The 16977-nt window shown below is 50.6% G+C and overlaps 2 protein-coding genes across 2 annotated transcripts; both read left to right on the top strand.

Moving 5' to 3' along the window:
- Positions 1-1864: 1864 nt before the first annotated feature.
- On the top strand, positions 1865-2683 carry LOC138365011 (ice nucleation protein InaU-like). Its single transcript, XM_069325107.1, has one exon. The coding sequence runs from the start codon at positions 1865-1867 to the stop codon at positions 2681-2683; it is 819 nt and encodes a 272-aa protein (XP_069181208.1).
- A 10383-nt stretch (positions 2684-13066) lies between these two features.
- Positions 13067-13513, top strand: LOC138365012 (ice nucleation protein InaU-like). Its single transcript, XM_069325108.1, has one exon. The coding sequence runs from the start codon at positions 13067-13069 to the stop codon at positions 13511-13513; it is 447 nt and encodes a 148-aa protein (XP_069181209.1).
- The last annotated feature ends 3464 nt before the right edge of the window (positions 13514-16977 follow it).

Below are 16977 nucleotides of genomic sequence, written 5' to 3' on the forward strand. Positions count from 1 at the left end.
ATCAACGGGTACTTAGCCTCGAGCATCAACGGGTACTTAGCCACGAGCATCAACGGGTACTTAGCCACGAGCATCAACGGGTACTTAGCCATGACCATCAACGGGTTCTTAGCCCCGAGCATCAACGGGTACTTAGCCTCGAGCATCAACGGGTACTTAGCCTCGAGCATCAACGGGTACTTAGCCACGAGCATCAACGGTTATTTAGCCTCGAGCATCAACGGGTATTTAGCCTGGAATAAACGGGAAATTTAGCCACGAGCATCAACGGGTACTTAGCGTCGAGCATCAACGGGTATTTAGCCTCGAGCATCAACAGGTACTTAGCCTCGAGCATCAACGGGTACTTAGCCTCGAGCATCAACGAGTTCTTAGCCCCGAGCATCAACGGGTACTTAGCCTCGAGCATCAACGGGTACTTAGCCCCGACCATCAACGAGTTCTTAGCCCCGAGCATCAACGGGTACCTAGCCTCGAGCATCAACGGGTACTTAGCGTCGAGCATTAACGGGTACTCTGCCACGAGCATCAACGGGTACTTAGCCTCGAGCATCAACGGGTACTTAGCCACGAGCATCAATGGGTACTTAGCCACGAGCATCAACGGGTACTTAGCCTTGAGCATCAACGGGTACTTTGCATTGAGCATCAACGGATACTTAGCCACGATCATCAACGGGTATTTAGCCTCGAGCATCAACGGGTACTTAGCCTTGAGCATCAACGGATACTTAGCCACGAGCATCTATGGGTACTTTGCCACGAGCATTGATGGGTACTTTGCCTCGAGCATCAACGGGTACTTAACCTCGAGCATCAACGGGTACTTAGCCTCGAGCATCAACGGGTACTTAGCCACGAGCATCAATGGGTACGTAGCCACAAGCATTGACGGGTACTTAGCCTGGAGCATCAACGGGTACTTAGCCACGAGCATCAATAGGTACTTAGCCACGAGCATCAACAAGTACTTAGCGTCGAGCATCAACGGGTACTTAGCCTCGAGCATCAACGGGTACTTAGGCACGAGCATCAACGGGTACTTAGCCCCGACCATCAACGGATTCTTAGCCCCGAGCATCAACGGGTACTTAGCCTCGAGCATCAACGGGTACTTAGCCTCGAGCATCAACGGGTACTTAGCCTCGAGCATCAACGGGTACTTAGCCACAAGCATCAACGGGTACTTAGCCACGAGCATCAACGGGTACTTAGCCTGACCATCAACGGGTTCTTAGCCCCGAGCATCAACGGGTATTTAGCCTAGAGCATCAACGGTTACTTAGGCACGAGCATCAACGGGTATTTAGCCTCGATTATCAACGGGTACTTAGGCACGAGCATCAACGGGTATTTAGCCTCGATCATCAACGGGTACATAGGCACGAACATCAACGGGTATTTAGCCTCGATCATCAACGGGTACATAACCTTGAGCATCAACGGGTATTTAGCCTCGATCATCAACGGGTACATAGCCTTGAGCATCAATGGGAACTTAGCCACGAGCATCAACGGGTACTTGTCCACGAGCATCAACGGGTATTTAACCCCGAGCATCAACGGGTACTTGTCCACGAGCATCAATGGGTACTTAGCCTCGAGCATCAACGGGTACTTAGCCACGAGCATCAACGGTTATTTAGCCTGGAGCATCAACGGGTATTTAGCCTCGAGCATCAACAGGTATTTAGCCACGAGCATCAACGGGTACTTAGCGTCGAGCATCAACGGGTACTTAGCCTCGAGCATCAACACGTACTTAGCCTCGAGCATCAACGGGTACTTAGCCTCGAGCATCAACGGGTACTTAGCCACGAGCATCAACGGGTACTTAGCCACGAGCGTCAACGGGTACTTAGCCATGACCATCAACGGGTTCTTAGCCCCGAGCATCAACGGGTACTTAGCCTCGAGCATCAACGGGTACTTAGCCTCGAGCATCAACGGGTACTTAGCAACGAGCACCAACGGTTATTTAGCCTCGAGCATCAACGGGTATTTAGCCTCGAGCATCAACGGGTATTTAGCCACGAGCATCAACGAGTACTTAGCGTCGAGCATCAACAGGTACTTAGCCTCGAGCATCAACAGGTACTTAGCCTCGAGCATCAACGGGTACTTAGCCTCGAGCATCAACGAGTTCTTAGCCCCGAGCATCAACGGGTACTTAGCCTCGAGCATCAACGGGTACTTAGCCTCGACCATCAACGGGTACTTTGCCACGAGCATTGACGGGTACTTAGCCTTGAGCATCAACGGGTACTTAGCCCCGACCATCAACGAGTTCTTAGCCCCGAGCATCAACGGGTACTTAGCCTCGAGCATCAACGGGTACTTAGCCTCGAACATTAACGGGAACTTTGCCACGAGCATCAACGGGTACTTAGCCTCGAGCATCAACGGGTACTTAGCCACGAGCATCAATGGGTACTTAGCCACGAGCATCAACGGGTACTTAGCCTTGAGCATCAACGGGTACTTTGCATTGAGCATCAACGGATACTTAGCCACGATCATCAACGGGTATTTAGCCTCGAGCATCAACGGGTACTTAGCCTTGAGCATCAACGGATACTTAGCCACGAGCATCAACGGGTACTTAGCCTCGAGTATCAACGGATACTTAGCCCCGAGCATCAACGGGTACTTAGCCTCGAGCATCAACGGGTACTTACCCTAGAGCATCAACGGGTACTTAGCCTCGAGCATCAACGGGTACTTAGCCTCGAGCATCAACGGGTACTTACCCTAGAGCATCAACGGGTACTTAGGCTCGAGCATCAACAGGTACTTAGCCTCGAGCATCAACGGGTACTTAGCCTCGAGCATCAACGGGTACTTAGCCTCGAGCATCAACGGGTACTTAGCCACGAGCATCAATGGGTACTTAGCCACGAGCATTGATGGGTACTTTGCCTCGAGCATCAACGGGTACTTAGCCTCGAGCATCAACGGGTACTTAGCCTCGAGCATCAACGGGTACTTAGCCACGAGCATCAATGGGTACGTAGTCACAAGCATTGACAGGTACTTAGCCTGGAGCATCAACGGGTACTTAGCCTCGAGCATCAACGGGTACTTAGCCACGAGCATCAATGGGTACTTAGCCACGAGCATCAACAGGTACTTAGCGTCGAGAATAAACGGGTACTTAGCCTCGAGCATCAACGGGTACTTAGCCTCGAGCATCAACGGGTACTTAGGCTCGAGCATCAACGGGTACATAGCCACGAACATTAACGGGTACTTAGGCACGAGCATCAACGGGTACTTAGTCCCGACCATCAACGGGTTCTTAGCCCCGAGCATCAACGGGTACTTAGCCTCGAGCATCAACGGGTACTTAGCCTCGAGCATCAACGGGTACTTAGCCTCGAGCATCAACGGGTACTTAGCCACAAGCATCAACGGGTACTTAGCCACGAGCATCAACGGGTACTTAACCTGACCATCAACGGATTTTTAGCCCCGAGCATCAACGGGTATAAGGCCTAGAGCATCAACGGGTACTTAGGCAAGAGCATCAACGAGTATTTAGCCTCGATCATCAACGGGTACTTAGGCACGAGCATCAACGGGTATTTAGCCTCGATCTTCAACGGGTACATAGCCTTGAGCATCAACGGGTACTTAGCCACGAGCATCAACGGGTACGTAGCCTCGAGCATTAACGGGTACTTAGCCTAGAGTATCAACGGGTACTTAGTCACGAGCATCAACGGGTACTTAGGCACGAGCATCAACGGGTATTTAGCCTCGATCATCAACGGGTTCATAGCCTTGAGCATCAACGGGTACTTAGCCACGAGCATCAACGGGTATTTAGCCTCGATCATCAACGGGTACATAGCCTTGAGCATCAACTGGTACTTAGCCACGAGCATCAACGGGTACTTGTCCACGAGCATCAACGGGTATTTAACCCCGAGCATCAACGGGTACTTGTCCACGAGCATCAATGGGTACTTAGCCTCGAGCATCAACGGGTACTTAGCCACGAGCATCAACGGTTATTTAGCCTCGAGCATCAACGGGTATTTAGCCTCGAGCATCAACAGGTATTTAGCCACGAGCATCAACGGGTACTTAGCGTCGAGCATCAACGGGTACTTAGCCTCGAGCATCAACGGGTACTTAGCCACGAGCATCAACGGGTACTTAGCCACGAGCATCAACGGGTACTTAGCCATGACCATCAACGGGTTCTTAGCCCCGAGCATCAACGGGTACTTAGCCTCGAGCATCAACGGGTACTTAGCCTCGAGCATCAACGGGTACTTAGCCACGAGCATCAACGGTTATTTAGCCTCGAGCATCAACGGGTATTTAGCCTGGAATCAACGGGTATTTAGCCACGAGCATCAACGGGTACTTAGCGTCGAGCATCAACGGGTACTTAGCCTCGAGCATCAACAGGTACTTTGCCTCGAGCATCAACGGGTACTTAGCCTCGAGCATCAACGAGTTCTTAGCCCCGAGCATCAACGGGTACTTAGCCTCGAGCATCAACGGGTACTTAGCCTCGAGCATCAACGGGTACTTTGCCACGAGCATTGACGGGTACTTAGCCTTGAGCATCAACGGGTACTTAGTCTCGAGCATCAACGGATACTTAGCCCCGACCATCAACGAGTTCTTAGCCCCGAGCATCAACATGTACTTAGCCTCGAGCATCAACGGGTACTTAGCGTCGAGCATTAACGGGTACTCTGCCACGAGCATCAATGGGTACTTAGCCACGAGCATCAACGGGTACTTAGCCTTGAGCATCAACGGGTACTTTGCATTGAGCATCAACGGATACTTAGCCACGATCATCAACGGGTATTTAGCCTCGAGCATCAACGGGTACTTAGCCTTCAGCATCAACGGATACTTAGCCACGAGCATCAACGGGTACTTAGCCTCGAGTATCAACGGATACTTAGCCCCGAGCATCAACGGGTACTTAGCCTCGAGCATCAACGGGTACTGTTGGGGGTTTCACCTCTCTTCTCTCTAGTCTGGGGTGAGCAATAGTTATGCTCAAGGTAACTCACCGTAGCCCTGCGGGTCTTCCCTCGATCCTCACGGCGCCACTGCACGCCAGGAGAGTCTCCCAGTCAATCTTAACGGCCTCCTATTAAGAAAGAGTGAGAACACGACTCGTTCACATCGACTGTCGTGTGCCCTCCCCAACAATAGGGCTCTACGGTTAATCACAAGGTCGCCAACTGGTGTTTAAGGTGGCCAGTAACACCCTCAGTGGACTGGTGTATTCAGTGGTAGCCTTGGCAAGGTCACACTCAAAGATCAGGAATCAGGCAGGTACTTATTGTTATCACTCTATGCTTACAGGTATAGTATAGCCACAAGATCAATGGAGGGGATGATAAAAACACAAAGATAGTTTTGTCTTTTACTTAAAATGTATGAAAGATGTCACAAAGCCACACAATAATCTATAAATCAACTGATCCTGACTCGGCCGGTAATTCCCACGGATATTATGCGATCACTAGAGGGCAACACTCTCCCCTCCTCATCAAGTGTCAAGAACAGCTGATTGCAATGGCCTCTCCGCGCGAACTTGGCTTGTTTTCTAGATTCACGCGCGCTGTTTCTTTAAAATTTCCAATATTACTAGAAACTCGCACACTCGATATTGGCACAAATAAACCGTATTACTCAGTTACACTGTACTCAGGCTCAAACAGTCTTTTCTACAATCAATGCTATAATGATTCACTGTAATGGCTTCACATTGTTATTTATCCAACAATATATTATGAAATATTAACACTGGAGTTTTCAGTACTTTCTCTCGTGGGCGATAACGCAATAATTCACTGTACTCACAAATGATTATTCACTGAATGAACATAGACATATATATGGTATATAAATCAATCATCAATACATGGAAAATAAATAGTTTCTGGGCACATAGCCTAACCTCCAAATACTGGCATAATATTACATATAATTTACCACTATATGTTCATATCAAAATCTATAGAAAGATATACTCAACACAGTAAATTTATCACTGGTTCCTGGTGCCTGTACACACCAATATTCAACATAAATAATACAAGTACTCTTGATAGTACTGTCTAGCACCCTGGTGCTTTACCATGACATAGGTGAGACTTGCTCACGACATACAAAATCTTCAGGCTAGATAATATAGCCAAATAATATAGCTAACTAAAGGGGAATGGGGAGGGAACTAGAACCACCTACTTCACCCTATCCTCCGATGAGAGTCGAGATGTAGCTCCTGGTCCTCGTGTCGGGAACGCCCCCACACTACACGTCGTCGTGTCCTACCAGAGCCTCTCGTCGTCCCACCGTTTAGCGCGTCGTCTCCGTGCCTCCTCACTGCAGGTCCGTCCTCCTCCTTGACTTCTTGAAGGTTGGAGTCGGTCTCCTGGCCGTCGTCTTCTCCCAGCAACGGCTGTCGCCTACGTCTCAGCTACAGTCGTTCGGTTTCCCCAAATAGTCCTCTCTTCCTCAGCTACCCAGTGGCTCTGTCAGCCACTACGCTGTCACGAACTGGTGAATTGCCACAGACGTCACGTACGTCACTGCACGGCTTCACTGCTACTGGCACAGTACCTGACTGGAGCACTTGTTGCTCAAATAACCGTCAATTCCCTCTTCTGGTTCAACACATGAACTAGGGAAGACTTCTCAGAGTACTGGCGGACTTCAGGTGACGCGTAAATCCACGGTAGTGGGAAACAGCTGTCCGACAGACTGGACCACTCGTCGCACGTCCGACCTCTATGACGTGTCGTGTCTCACTGCTGGCGCCAGCCCGGCGCGCTGGCCGGACCCCCTTCCTTCGTGACGTCACTTTCGCTACGGGAAGTTTTCATTGGCTCCCGGTGCCACACTGCTGTCGGTGACCAATCCGGTGCCACTGACGTCACACGGTTTTGGCGGGAGATCAGAGAAGCCAGCGCCATCTTGGCTCCCTAAAGGGCCTAAACCACAGGCCAAAATATTACTATTTCACAAATTTCTCGGCTCTCCGAGAACACTTCACTCTCTCCCATATATCAAATTGTAGCCTGCAACGTAGAGAACGCTTGGGAAAAGTAGACATGACTCTTACTGCAGGCGTGGGAGAATTATAAGGGGGGGAACACCGTCACAGTACTTACCCTAAAGCATCAACGGGTACTTAGCCTCGAGCATCAACGGGTACTTAGCCTCGAGCATCAACGGGTACTTACCCTAGAGCATCAACGGGTACTTAGGCTCGAGCATCAACAGGTACTTAGCCTCGAGCATCAACGGGTACTTAGCCTCGAGCATCAACGGGTACTTAGCCTCGAGCATCAACGGGTACTTAGCCACGAGCATCAATGGGTACTTAGCCACGAGCATTGATGGGTACTTTGCCTCCAGCATCAACGGGTACTTAGCCTCGAGCATCAACGGGTACTTAGCCTCGAGCATCAACGGGTACTTAGCCACGAGCATCAATGGGTACGTAGCCACAAGCATTGACAGGTACTTAGCCTGGAGCATCAACGGGTACTTAGCCTCGAGCATCAACGGGTACTTAGCCTCGAGCATCAACGGGTACTTAGCCACGAGCATCAATGGGTACTTAGCCACGAGCATCAACAGGTACTTAGCGTCGAGCATCAACGGGTACTTAGCCTCGAGCTTCAACGGGTACTTAGCCTCGAGCATCAACGGGTACTTAGGCTCGAGCATCAACAGGTACTTAGCCACGAGCATCAACGGGTACTTAGGCACGAGCATCAACGGGTACTTAGCCCCGACCATCAACGGGTTCTTAGCCCCGAGCATCAACGGGTACTTAGCCTCGAGCATCAACGGGTACTTAGCCTCGAGCATCAACGGGTACTTAGCCTCGAGCATCAACGGGTACTTAGCCACAAGCATCAACGGGTTCTTAGCCACGAGCATCAACGGGTACTTAACCTGACCATCAACGGATTTTTAGCCCCGAGCATCAACGGGTATAAGGCCTAGAGCATCAACGGGTACTTAGGCACGAGCATCAACGAGTATTTAGCCTCGATCATCAACGGGTACTTAGGCACGAGCATCAACGGGTATTTAGCCTCGATCATCAACGGGTACATAGCCTTGAGCATCAACGGGTACTTAGCCACGAGCATCAACGGGTACGTAGCCTCGAGCATTAACGGGTACTTAGCCTAGAGTATCAACGGGTACTTAGCCACGAGCATCAACGGGTACCTAGGCACGAGCATCAACGGGTATTTAGCCTCGATCATCAACGGGTTCATAGCCTTGAGCATCAACGGGTACTTAGCCACGAGCATCAACGGGTATTTAGCCTCGATCATCAACGGGTACATAGAATTGAGCATCAACTGGTACTTAGCCACGAGCATCAACGGGTACTTGTCCACGAGCATCAACGGGTATTTAACCCCGAGCATCAACGGGTACTTGTCCACGAGCATCAATGGGTACTTAGCCTCGAGCATCAACGGGTACTTAGCCACGAGCATCAACGGTTATTTAGCCTCGAGCATCAACGGGTATTTAGCCTCGAGCATCAACAGGAATTTAGCCACGAGCATCAACGGGTACTTAGCGTCGAGCATCAACGGGTACTTAGCCTCGAGCATCAACAGGTACTTAGCATCGAGCATCAACGGGTACTTAGCCTCGAGCATCAACGGGTACTTAGCCACGAGCATCAACGGGTACTTAGCCACGAGCATCAACGGGTACTTAGCCATGACCATCAACGGGTTCTTAGCCCCGAGCATCAACGGGTACTTAGCCTCGAGCATCAACGGGTACTTAGCCTCGAGCATCAACGGGTACTTAGCCACGAGCGTCAACGGTTATTTAGCCTCGAGCATCAACGGGTATTTAGCCTGGAATAAACGGGAAATTTAGCCACGAGCATCAACGGGTACTTAGCGTCGAGCATCAACGGGTATTTAGCCTCGAGCATCAGCAGGTACTTAGCCTCGAGCATCAACGGGTACTTAGCCTCGAGCATCAACGAGTTCTTAGCCCCGAGCATCAACGGGTACTTAGCCTCGAGCATCAACGGGTACTTAGCCCCGACCATCAACGAGTTCTTAGCCCCGAGCATCAACGGGTACTTAGCCTCGAGCATCAACGGGTACTTAGCGTCGAGCATTAACGGGTACTCTGCCACGAGCATCAACGGGTACTTAGCCTCGAGCATCAACGGGTACTTAGCCACGAGCATCAATGGGTACTTAGCCACGAGCATCAACGGGTACTTAGCCTTGAGCATCAACGGGTACTTTGCATTGAGCATCAACGGATACTTAGCCACGATCATCAACGGGTATTTAGCCTCGAGCATCAACGGGTACTTAGCCTTGAGCATCAACGGATACTTAGCCACGAGCATCTATGGGTACTTTGCCACGAGCATTGATGGGTACTTTGCCTCGAGCATCAACGGGTACTTAACCTCGAGCATCAACGGGTACTTAGCCTCGAGCATCAACGGGTACTTAGCCACGAGCATCAATGGGTACGTAGCCACAAGCATTGACGGGTACTTAGCCTGGAGCATCAACGGGTACTTAGCCACGAGCTTCAACGGGTACTTAGCCTCGAGCATCAACGGGTACTTAGCCACAAGCATCAACGGGTACTTAGCCACGAGCATCAACGGGTACTTAGCCTGACCATCAACGGGTTCTTAGCCCCGAGCATCAACGGGTATTTAGCCTAGAGCATCAACGGTTACTTAGGCACGAGCATCAACGGGTATTTAGCCTCGATTATCAACGGGTACTTAGGCACGAGCATCAACGGGTATTTAGCCTCGATCATCAACGGGTACATAGGCACGAACATCAACGGGTATTTAGCCTCGATCATCAACGGGTACATAGCCTTGAGCATCAATGGGAACTTAGCCACGAGCATCAACGGGTACTTGTCCACGAGCATCAACGGGTATTTAACCCCGAGCATCAACGGGTACTTGTCCACGAGCATCAATGGGTACTTAGCCTCGAGCATCAACGGGTACTTAGCCACGAGCATCAACGGTTATTTAGCCTGGAGCATCAACGGGTATTTAGCCTCGAGCATCAACAGGTATTTAGCCACGAGCATCAACGGGTACTTAGCGTCGAGCATCAACGGGTACTTAGCCTCGAGCATCAACAGGTACTTAGCCTCGAGCATCAACGGGTACTTAGCCTCGAGCATCAACGGGTACTTAGCCACGAGCATCAACGGGTACTTAGCCACGAGCGTCAACGGGTACTTAGCCATGACCATCAACGGGTTCTTAGCCCCGAGCATCAACGGGTACTTAGCCTCGAGCATCAACGGGTACTTAGCCTCGAGCATCAACGAGTACTTAGCAACGAGCACCAACGGTTATTTAGCCTCGAGCATCAACGGGTATTTAGCCTCGAGCATCAACGGGTATTTAGCCACGAGCATCAACGGGTACTTAGCGTCGAGCATCAACAGGTACTTAGCCTCGAGCATCAACAGGTACTTAGCCTCGAGCATCAACGGGTACTTAGCCTCGAGCATCAACGAGTTCTTAGCCCCGAGCATCAACGGGTACTTAGCCTCGAGCATCAACGGGTACTTAGCCTCGACCATCAACGGGTACTTTGCCACGAGCATTGACGGGTACTTAGCCTTGAGCATCAACGGGTACTTAGCCCCGACCATCAACGAGTTCTTAGCCCCGAGCATCAACGGGTACTTAGCCTCGAGCATCAACGGGTACTTAGCCTCGAACATTAACGGGAACTTTGCCACGAGCATCAACGGGTACTTAGCCTCGAGCATCAACGGGTACTTAGCCACGAGCATCAATGGGTACTTAGCCACGAGCATCAACGGGTACTTAGCCTTGAGCATCAACGGGTACTTTGCATTGAGCATCAACGGATACTTAGCCACGATCATCAACGGGTATTTAGCCTCGAGCATCAACGGGTACTTAGCCTTGAGCATCAACGGATACTTAGCCACGAGCATCAACGGGTACTTAGCCTCGAGTATCAACGGATACTTAGCCCCGAGCATCAACGGGTACTTAGCCTCGAGCATCAACGGGTACTTACCCTAGAGCATCAACGGGTACTTAGCCTCGAGCATCAACGGGTACTTAGCCTCGAGCATCAACGGGTACTTACCCTAGAGCATCAACGGGTACTTAGGCTCGAGCATCAACAGGTACTTAGCCTCGAGCATCAACGGGTACTTAGCCTCGAGCATCAACGGGTACTTAGCCTCGAGCATCAACGGGTACTTAGCCACGAGCATCAATGGGTACTTAGCCACGAGCATTGATGGGTACTTTGCCTCGAGCATCAACGGGTACTTAGCCTCGAGCATCAACGGGTACTTAGCCTCGAGCATCAACGGGTACTTAGCCACGAGCATCAATGGGTACGTAGTCACAAGCATTGACAGGTACTTAGCCTGGAGCATCAACGGGTACTTAGCCTCGAGCATCAACGGGTACTTAGTCACGAGCATCAATGGGTACTTAGCCACGAGCATCAACAGGTACTTAGCGTCGAGAATAAACGGGTACTTAGCCTCGAGCATCAACGGGTACTTAGCCTCGAGCATCAACGGGTACTTAGGCTCGAGCATCAACGGGTACATAGCCACGAGCATTAACGGGTACTTAGGCACGAGCATCAACGGGTACTTAGTCCCGACCATCAACGGGTTCTTAGCCCCGAGCATCAACGGGTACTTAGCCTCGAGCATCAACGGGTACTTAGCCTCGAGCATCAACGGGTACTTAGCCTCGAGCATCAACGGGTACTTAGCCACAAGCATCAACGGGTACTTAGCCACGAGCATCAACGGGTACTTAACCTGACCATCAACGGATTTTTAGCCCCGAGCATCAACGGGTATAAGGCCTAGAGCATCAACGGGTACTTAGGCACGAGCATCAACGAGTATTTAGCCTCGATCATCAACGGGTACTTAGGCACGAGCATCAACGGGTATTTAGCCTCGATCATCAACGGGTACATAGCCTTGAGCATCAACGGGTACTTAGCCACGAGCATCAACGGGTACGTAGCCTCGAGCATTAACGGGTACTTAGCCTAGAGTATCAACGGGTACTTAGTCACGAGCATCAACGGGTACTTAGGCACGAGCATCAACGGGTATTTAGCCTCGATCATCAACGGGTTCATAGCCTTGAGCATCAACGGGTACTTAGCCACGAGCATCAACGGGTATTTAGCCTCGATCATCAACGGGTACATAGCCTTGAGCATCAACTGGTACTTAGCCACGAGCATCAACGGGTACTTGTCCACGAGCATCAACGGGTATTTAACCCCGAGCATCAACGGGTACTTGTCCACGAGCATCAATGGGTACTTAGCCTCGAGCATCAACGGGTACTTAGCCACGAGCATCAACGGTTATTTAGCCTCGATCATCAACGGGTATTTAGCCTCGAGCATCAACAGGTATTTAGCCACGAGCATCAACGGGTACTTAGCGTCGAGCATCAACGGGTACTTAGCCTCGAGCATCAACGGGTACTTAGCCACGAGCATCAACGGGTACTTAGCCACGAGCATCAACGGGTACTTAGCCATGACCATCAACGGGTTCTTAGCCCCGAGCATCAACGGGTACTTAGCCTCGAGCATCAACGGGTACTTAGCCTCGAGCATCAACGGGTACTTAGCCACGAGCATCAACGGTTATTTAGCCTCGAGCATCAACGGGTATTTAGCCTGGAATCAACGGGTATTTAGCCACGAGCATCAACGGGTACTTAGCGTCGAGCATCAACGGGTACTTAGCCTCGAGCATCAACAGGTACTTTGCCTCGAGCATCAACGGGTACTTAGCCTCGAGCATCAACGAGTTCTTAGCCCCGAGCATCAACGGGTACTTAGCCTCGAGCATCAACGGGTACTTAGCCTCGAGCATCAACGGGTACTTTGCCACGAGCATTGACGGGTACTTAGCCTTGAGCATCAACGGGTACTTAGTCTCGAGCACCAACGGATACTTAGCCCCGACCATCAACGAGTTCTTAGCCCCGAGCATCAACATGTACTTAGCCTCGAGCATCAACGGGTACTTAGCGTCGAGCATTAACGGGTACTCTGCCACGAGCATCAACGGGTACTTAGCCTCGAGCATCAACGGGTACTTAGCCACGAGCATCAATGGGTACTTAGCCACGAGCATCAACGGGTACTTAGCCTTGAGCATCAACGGGTACTTTGCATTGAGCATCAACGGATACTTAGCCACGATCATCAACGGGTATTTAGCCTCGAGCATCAACGGGTACTTAGCCTTGAGCATCAACGGATACTTAGCCACGAGCATCAACGGGTACTTAGCCTCGAGTATCAACGGATACTTAGCCCCGAGCATCAACGGGTACTTAGCCTCGAGCATCAACGGGTACTTACCCAAGAGCATCAACGGGTACTTAGCCTCGAGCATCAACGGGTACTTAGCCTCGAGCATCAAAGGGTACTTACCCTAGAGCATCAACGGGTACTTAGGCTCGAGCATCAACGGGTACTTAGCCTCGAGCATCAACGGGTACTTAGCCTCGAGCATCAACGGGTACTTAGCCTCGAGCATCAACGGGTACTTAGCCACGAGCATCAATGGGTACTTTGCCACGAGCATTGATGGGTACTTTGCCTCGAGCATCAACGGGTACTTAACCTCGAGCATCAACGGGTACTTAGCCTCGAGCATCAACGGGTACTTAGCCACGAGCATCAATGGGTACGTAGCCACAAGCATTGACGGGTACTTAGCCACGAGCATCAATGGGTACTTAGCCACGAACATCAACAGGTACTTAGCGTCGAGCATCAACGGGTACTTAGCCTCGAGCATCAACGGGTACTTAGCCTCGAGCATCAACGGGTACTTAGGCTCGAGCATCAACGGGTACTTAGCCACGAGCATCAACGGGTACTTAGGCACGAGCATCAACGGGTACTAAGCCCCGACCATCAACGGGTTCTTAGCCCCGAGCATCAACGGGTACTTAGCCTCGAGCATCAACGGGTACTTAGCCTCGAGCATCAACGGGTACTTAGCCTCGAGCATCAACGGGTACTTAGCCACAAGCATCAACGGGTACTTAGCCACGAGCATCAACGGGTACTTAGCATGACCATCAACGGGTTCTTAGCCCCGAGCATCAACGGGTATTTAGCCTAGAGCATCAACGGTTACTTAGGCACGAGCATCAACGGGTATTTAGCCTCGATTATCAACGGGTACTTAGGCACGAGCATCAACGGGTATTTAGCCTCGATCATCAACGGGTACTTAGGCACGAACATCAACGGGTATTTAGCCTCGATCATCAACGGGTACATAGCCTTGAGCATCAACGGGTACTTAGCCACGAGCATCAACGGGTATTTAGCCTCGATCATCAACGGGTACATAGCCTTGAGCATCAACGTGTACTTAGCCACGAGCATCAACGGGTACTTGTTCACGAGCATCAACGGGTATTTAACCCCGAGCATCAACGGGTACTTGTCCACGAGCATCAATGGGTACTTAGCCTCGAGCATGAACTGGTACTTTGCCACGAGCATCAACGGTTATTTAGCCTCGAGCATCAACGGCTACTTGTGCCTCGAGCATCAACAGGTATTTAGCCACGAGCATCAACGGGTACTTAGCGTCGAGGATCAACGGGTACTTAGCCTCGAGCATCAACGGGTACTTAGCCTCGAGCATCAACAGATACTTAGCCTCGAGCATCAACGGGAACTTAGCCTTGAGCATCAATGGGTACTTAGCCACGAGAATCAACGGGTACTTAGCCACGAGCATCATCGGGTACTTAGCCCCGACCATCAACGGGTTCTTAGCCCCGAGCATCAACGGGTACTTAGCCTCGAGCATCAACAGTTACTTAGCCTCGAGCATCAACGGGTACTTTGCCACGAGCATCAACGGGTACTTAGCCTCGAGCATCAACGGGTACTTAGCCTCTAGCATCAACGGGTACTTAGCCACGAGCATCAATGGGTACTTAGCCGCGAGCATCAACGGGTACTTAGCCTTGAGCATCAACGGGTACTTTGCCTTGAGCATCAACGGATACTTAGCCACGAGCATCAACGGGTATTTAGCCTCGAGCATCAACGGGTACTTAGCCTCGAGCATCAATGGATACTTAGCCATGAGCATCAACGGGTACTTAGCCTCGATTATCAACGGATACATAGCCCCAAGCATCACCGGGTACTTAGCGGTGAGCATCAACGAGTACTTATGTCATATCATTCATACAAACACTCAAACGACAAGGCCGACGGGTACTTATCAACTGGGTGCCAAGTCATGTGGGAATAATAGGAAATGACATTGCAGACGAAGCTGCAAAACTTGCTACTAAGAGGAGAAATGTAGACATTTACATACCACAGAGTCTATCACAGATTAAGAAAGTAATTAGAAACAGAGCAATGCAAAAGATGTACAGTGACCACAACACAGCAGTTGCAACATCATGATCTGCGGGTTGGTACAAGAATTCAACCAACTACGAACCACTTAGTTTGATGAAAGGGAACAGTAGAGCAACAGAAGTGCACTTACATCGCATCAGGCTTGGATACCCATGTGCATGGGAAATAGGCTTACAGGTTCCGGAAGATGAGAGGAAATGTCAACACTGTGGAGAAATGCCCGACAGACCTCTGGAACATTTTTTAACACAGTGCACAGTTACAAACCCATTAAGATTTCAACTTAGATTGAACAGAGCAAAAGAAGTTGTTAAACACATATGGCAAAATCTTACTGAAGCGATCATACGAGTCATAAATACTCATAATCCGCCCAAGTAAAACAGGAATATCCCCCCCCCCCCAAAAAAAAAAAAAAAAAAAAAAAAAAAAGGTATTTAGCCTAGAGCATCAACGGGTACTTAGCCTCGAGCATCAACGGGTACTTAGCCTCGAGCATCAACAGGTACTTAGCCTCGAGCATCAACGGGTACTTAGCCTCGAGCATCAACGAGTTCTTAGCCCCGAGCATCAACGGGTACTTAGCCTCGAGCATCAACGGGTACTTAGCCTCGAGCATCAACGGGTACTTTGCCACGAGCATTGACGGGTACTTAGCCTTGAGCATCAACGGGTACTTAGCCTCGAGCATCAACGGATACTTAGCCCCGACCATCAACGAGTTCTTAGCCCCGAGCATCAACGGGTACTTAGCCTCGAGCATCAACGGGTACTCAGCCTCGAGCATCAACGGGTACTTAGCCACGAGCATTGACGGGTACTTAGCCTCGAGCATGAACGGGTACTTAGCCTCGAGCATCAACGGTACTTAGCCACGAGCATCAATGGGTACTTAGCCACGAGCATTGACGAGTACTTAGCCTGGAGCATCAACGGGTACTTAGCCTCGAGCATCAACGGGTACTTAGCCACGAGCATCAATGGGTACTTAGCCACGAGCATCAACGGGTACTTAGCATCGAGCATCAACGGGTACTTAACCTCGAGCATCAACGGGTACTTAGCCTCGAGCATCAACGGGTACTTAGGCACGACCATCAACGGGTACTTAGCCCCAACCATCAACTTGTTCTTAGCCCCGATCATCAATGGGTACTTAGCCTCGAGCATCAACGGGTACTTAGCCCCGAGCATCAACGGGTACTTAGCATCGAGCATCAACGGGTACTTAGCCTAGAGCATCAACGGGTACTTAGGCACGAACATCAACGGGTATTTAGCCTCAATCATCAACGGGTACATAGCATTCAGCATCAACGGGTACTTAGCCACGAGCATCAACGGGTACTTAGCCTCGAGCATCAACGGGTACTTAGCCTAGAGCATCAACGGGTACTTAGCCACGAGCATCAACGGGTACTTAGGCACGAGCATCAACGGGTATTTAGCCTCGATCATCAACGGGTACATAGCCTTGAGCATCAACGGTTACTTAGCC

The sequence above is a fragment of the Procambarus clarkii genome, chromosome 15 (genome assembly GCF_040958095.1).
Source record: "Procambarus clarkii isolate CNS0578487 chromosome 15, FALCON_Pclarkii_2.0, whole genome shotgun sequence".
In the NCBI taxonomy this organism is placed as follows: Eukaryota; Metazoa; Arthropoda; class Malacostraca; order Decapoda; family Cambaridae; genus Procambarus; species Procambarus clarkii.

Bases quoted from the DNA above. Each gene is read 5' to 3' on its own strand.
- LOC138365011 (XM_069325107.1), top strand. From the start codon at position 1,865: ATGACCATCAACGGGTTCTTAGCCCCGAGCATCAACGGGTACTTAGCC.
- LOC138365012 (XM_069325108.1), top strand. From the start codon at position 13,067: ATGTACTTAGCCTCGAGCATCAACGGGTACTTAGCGTCGAGCATTAAC.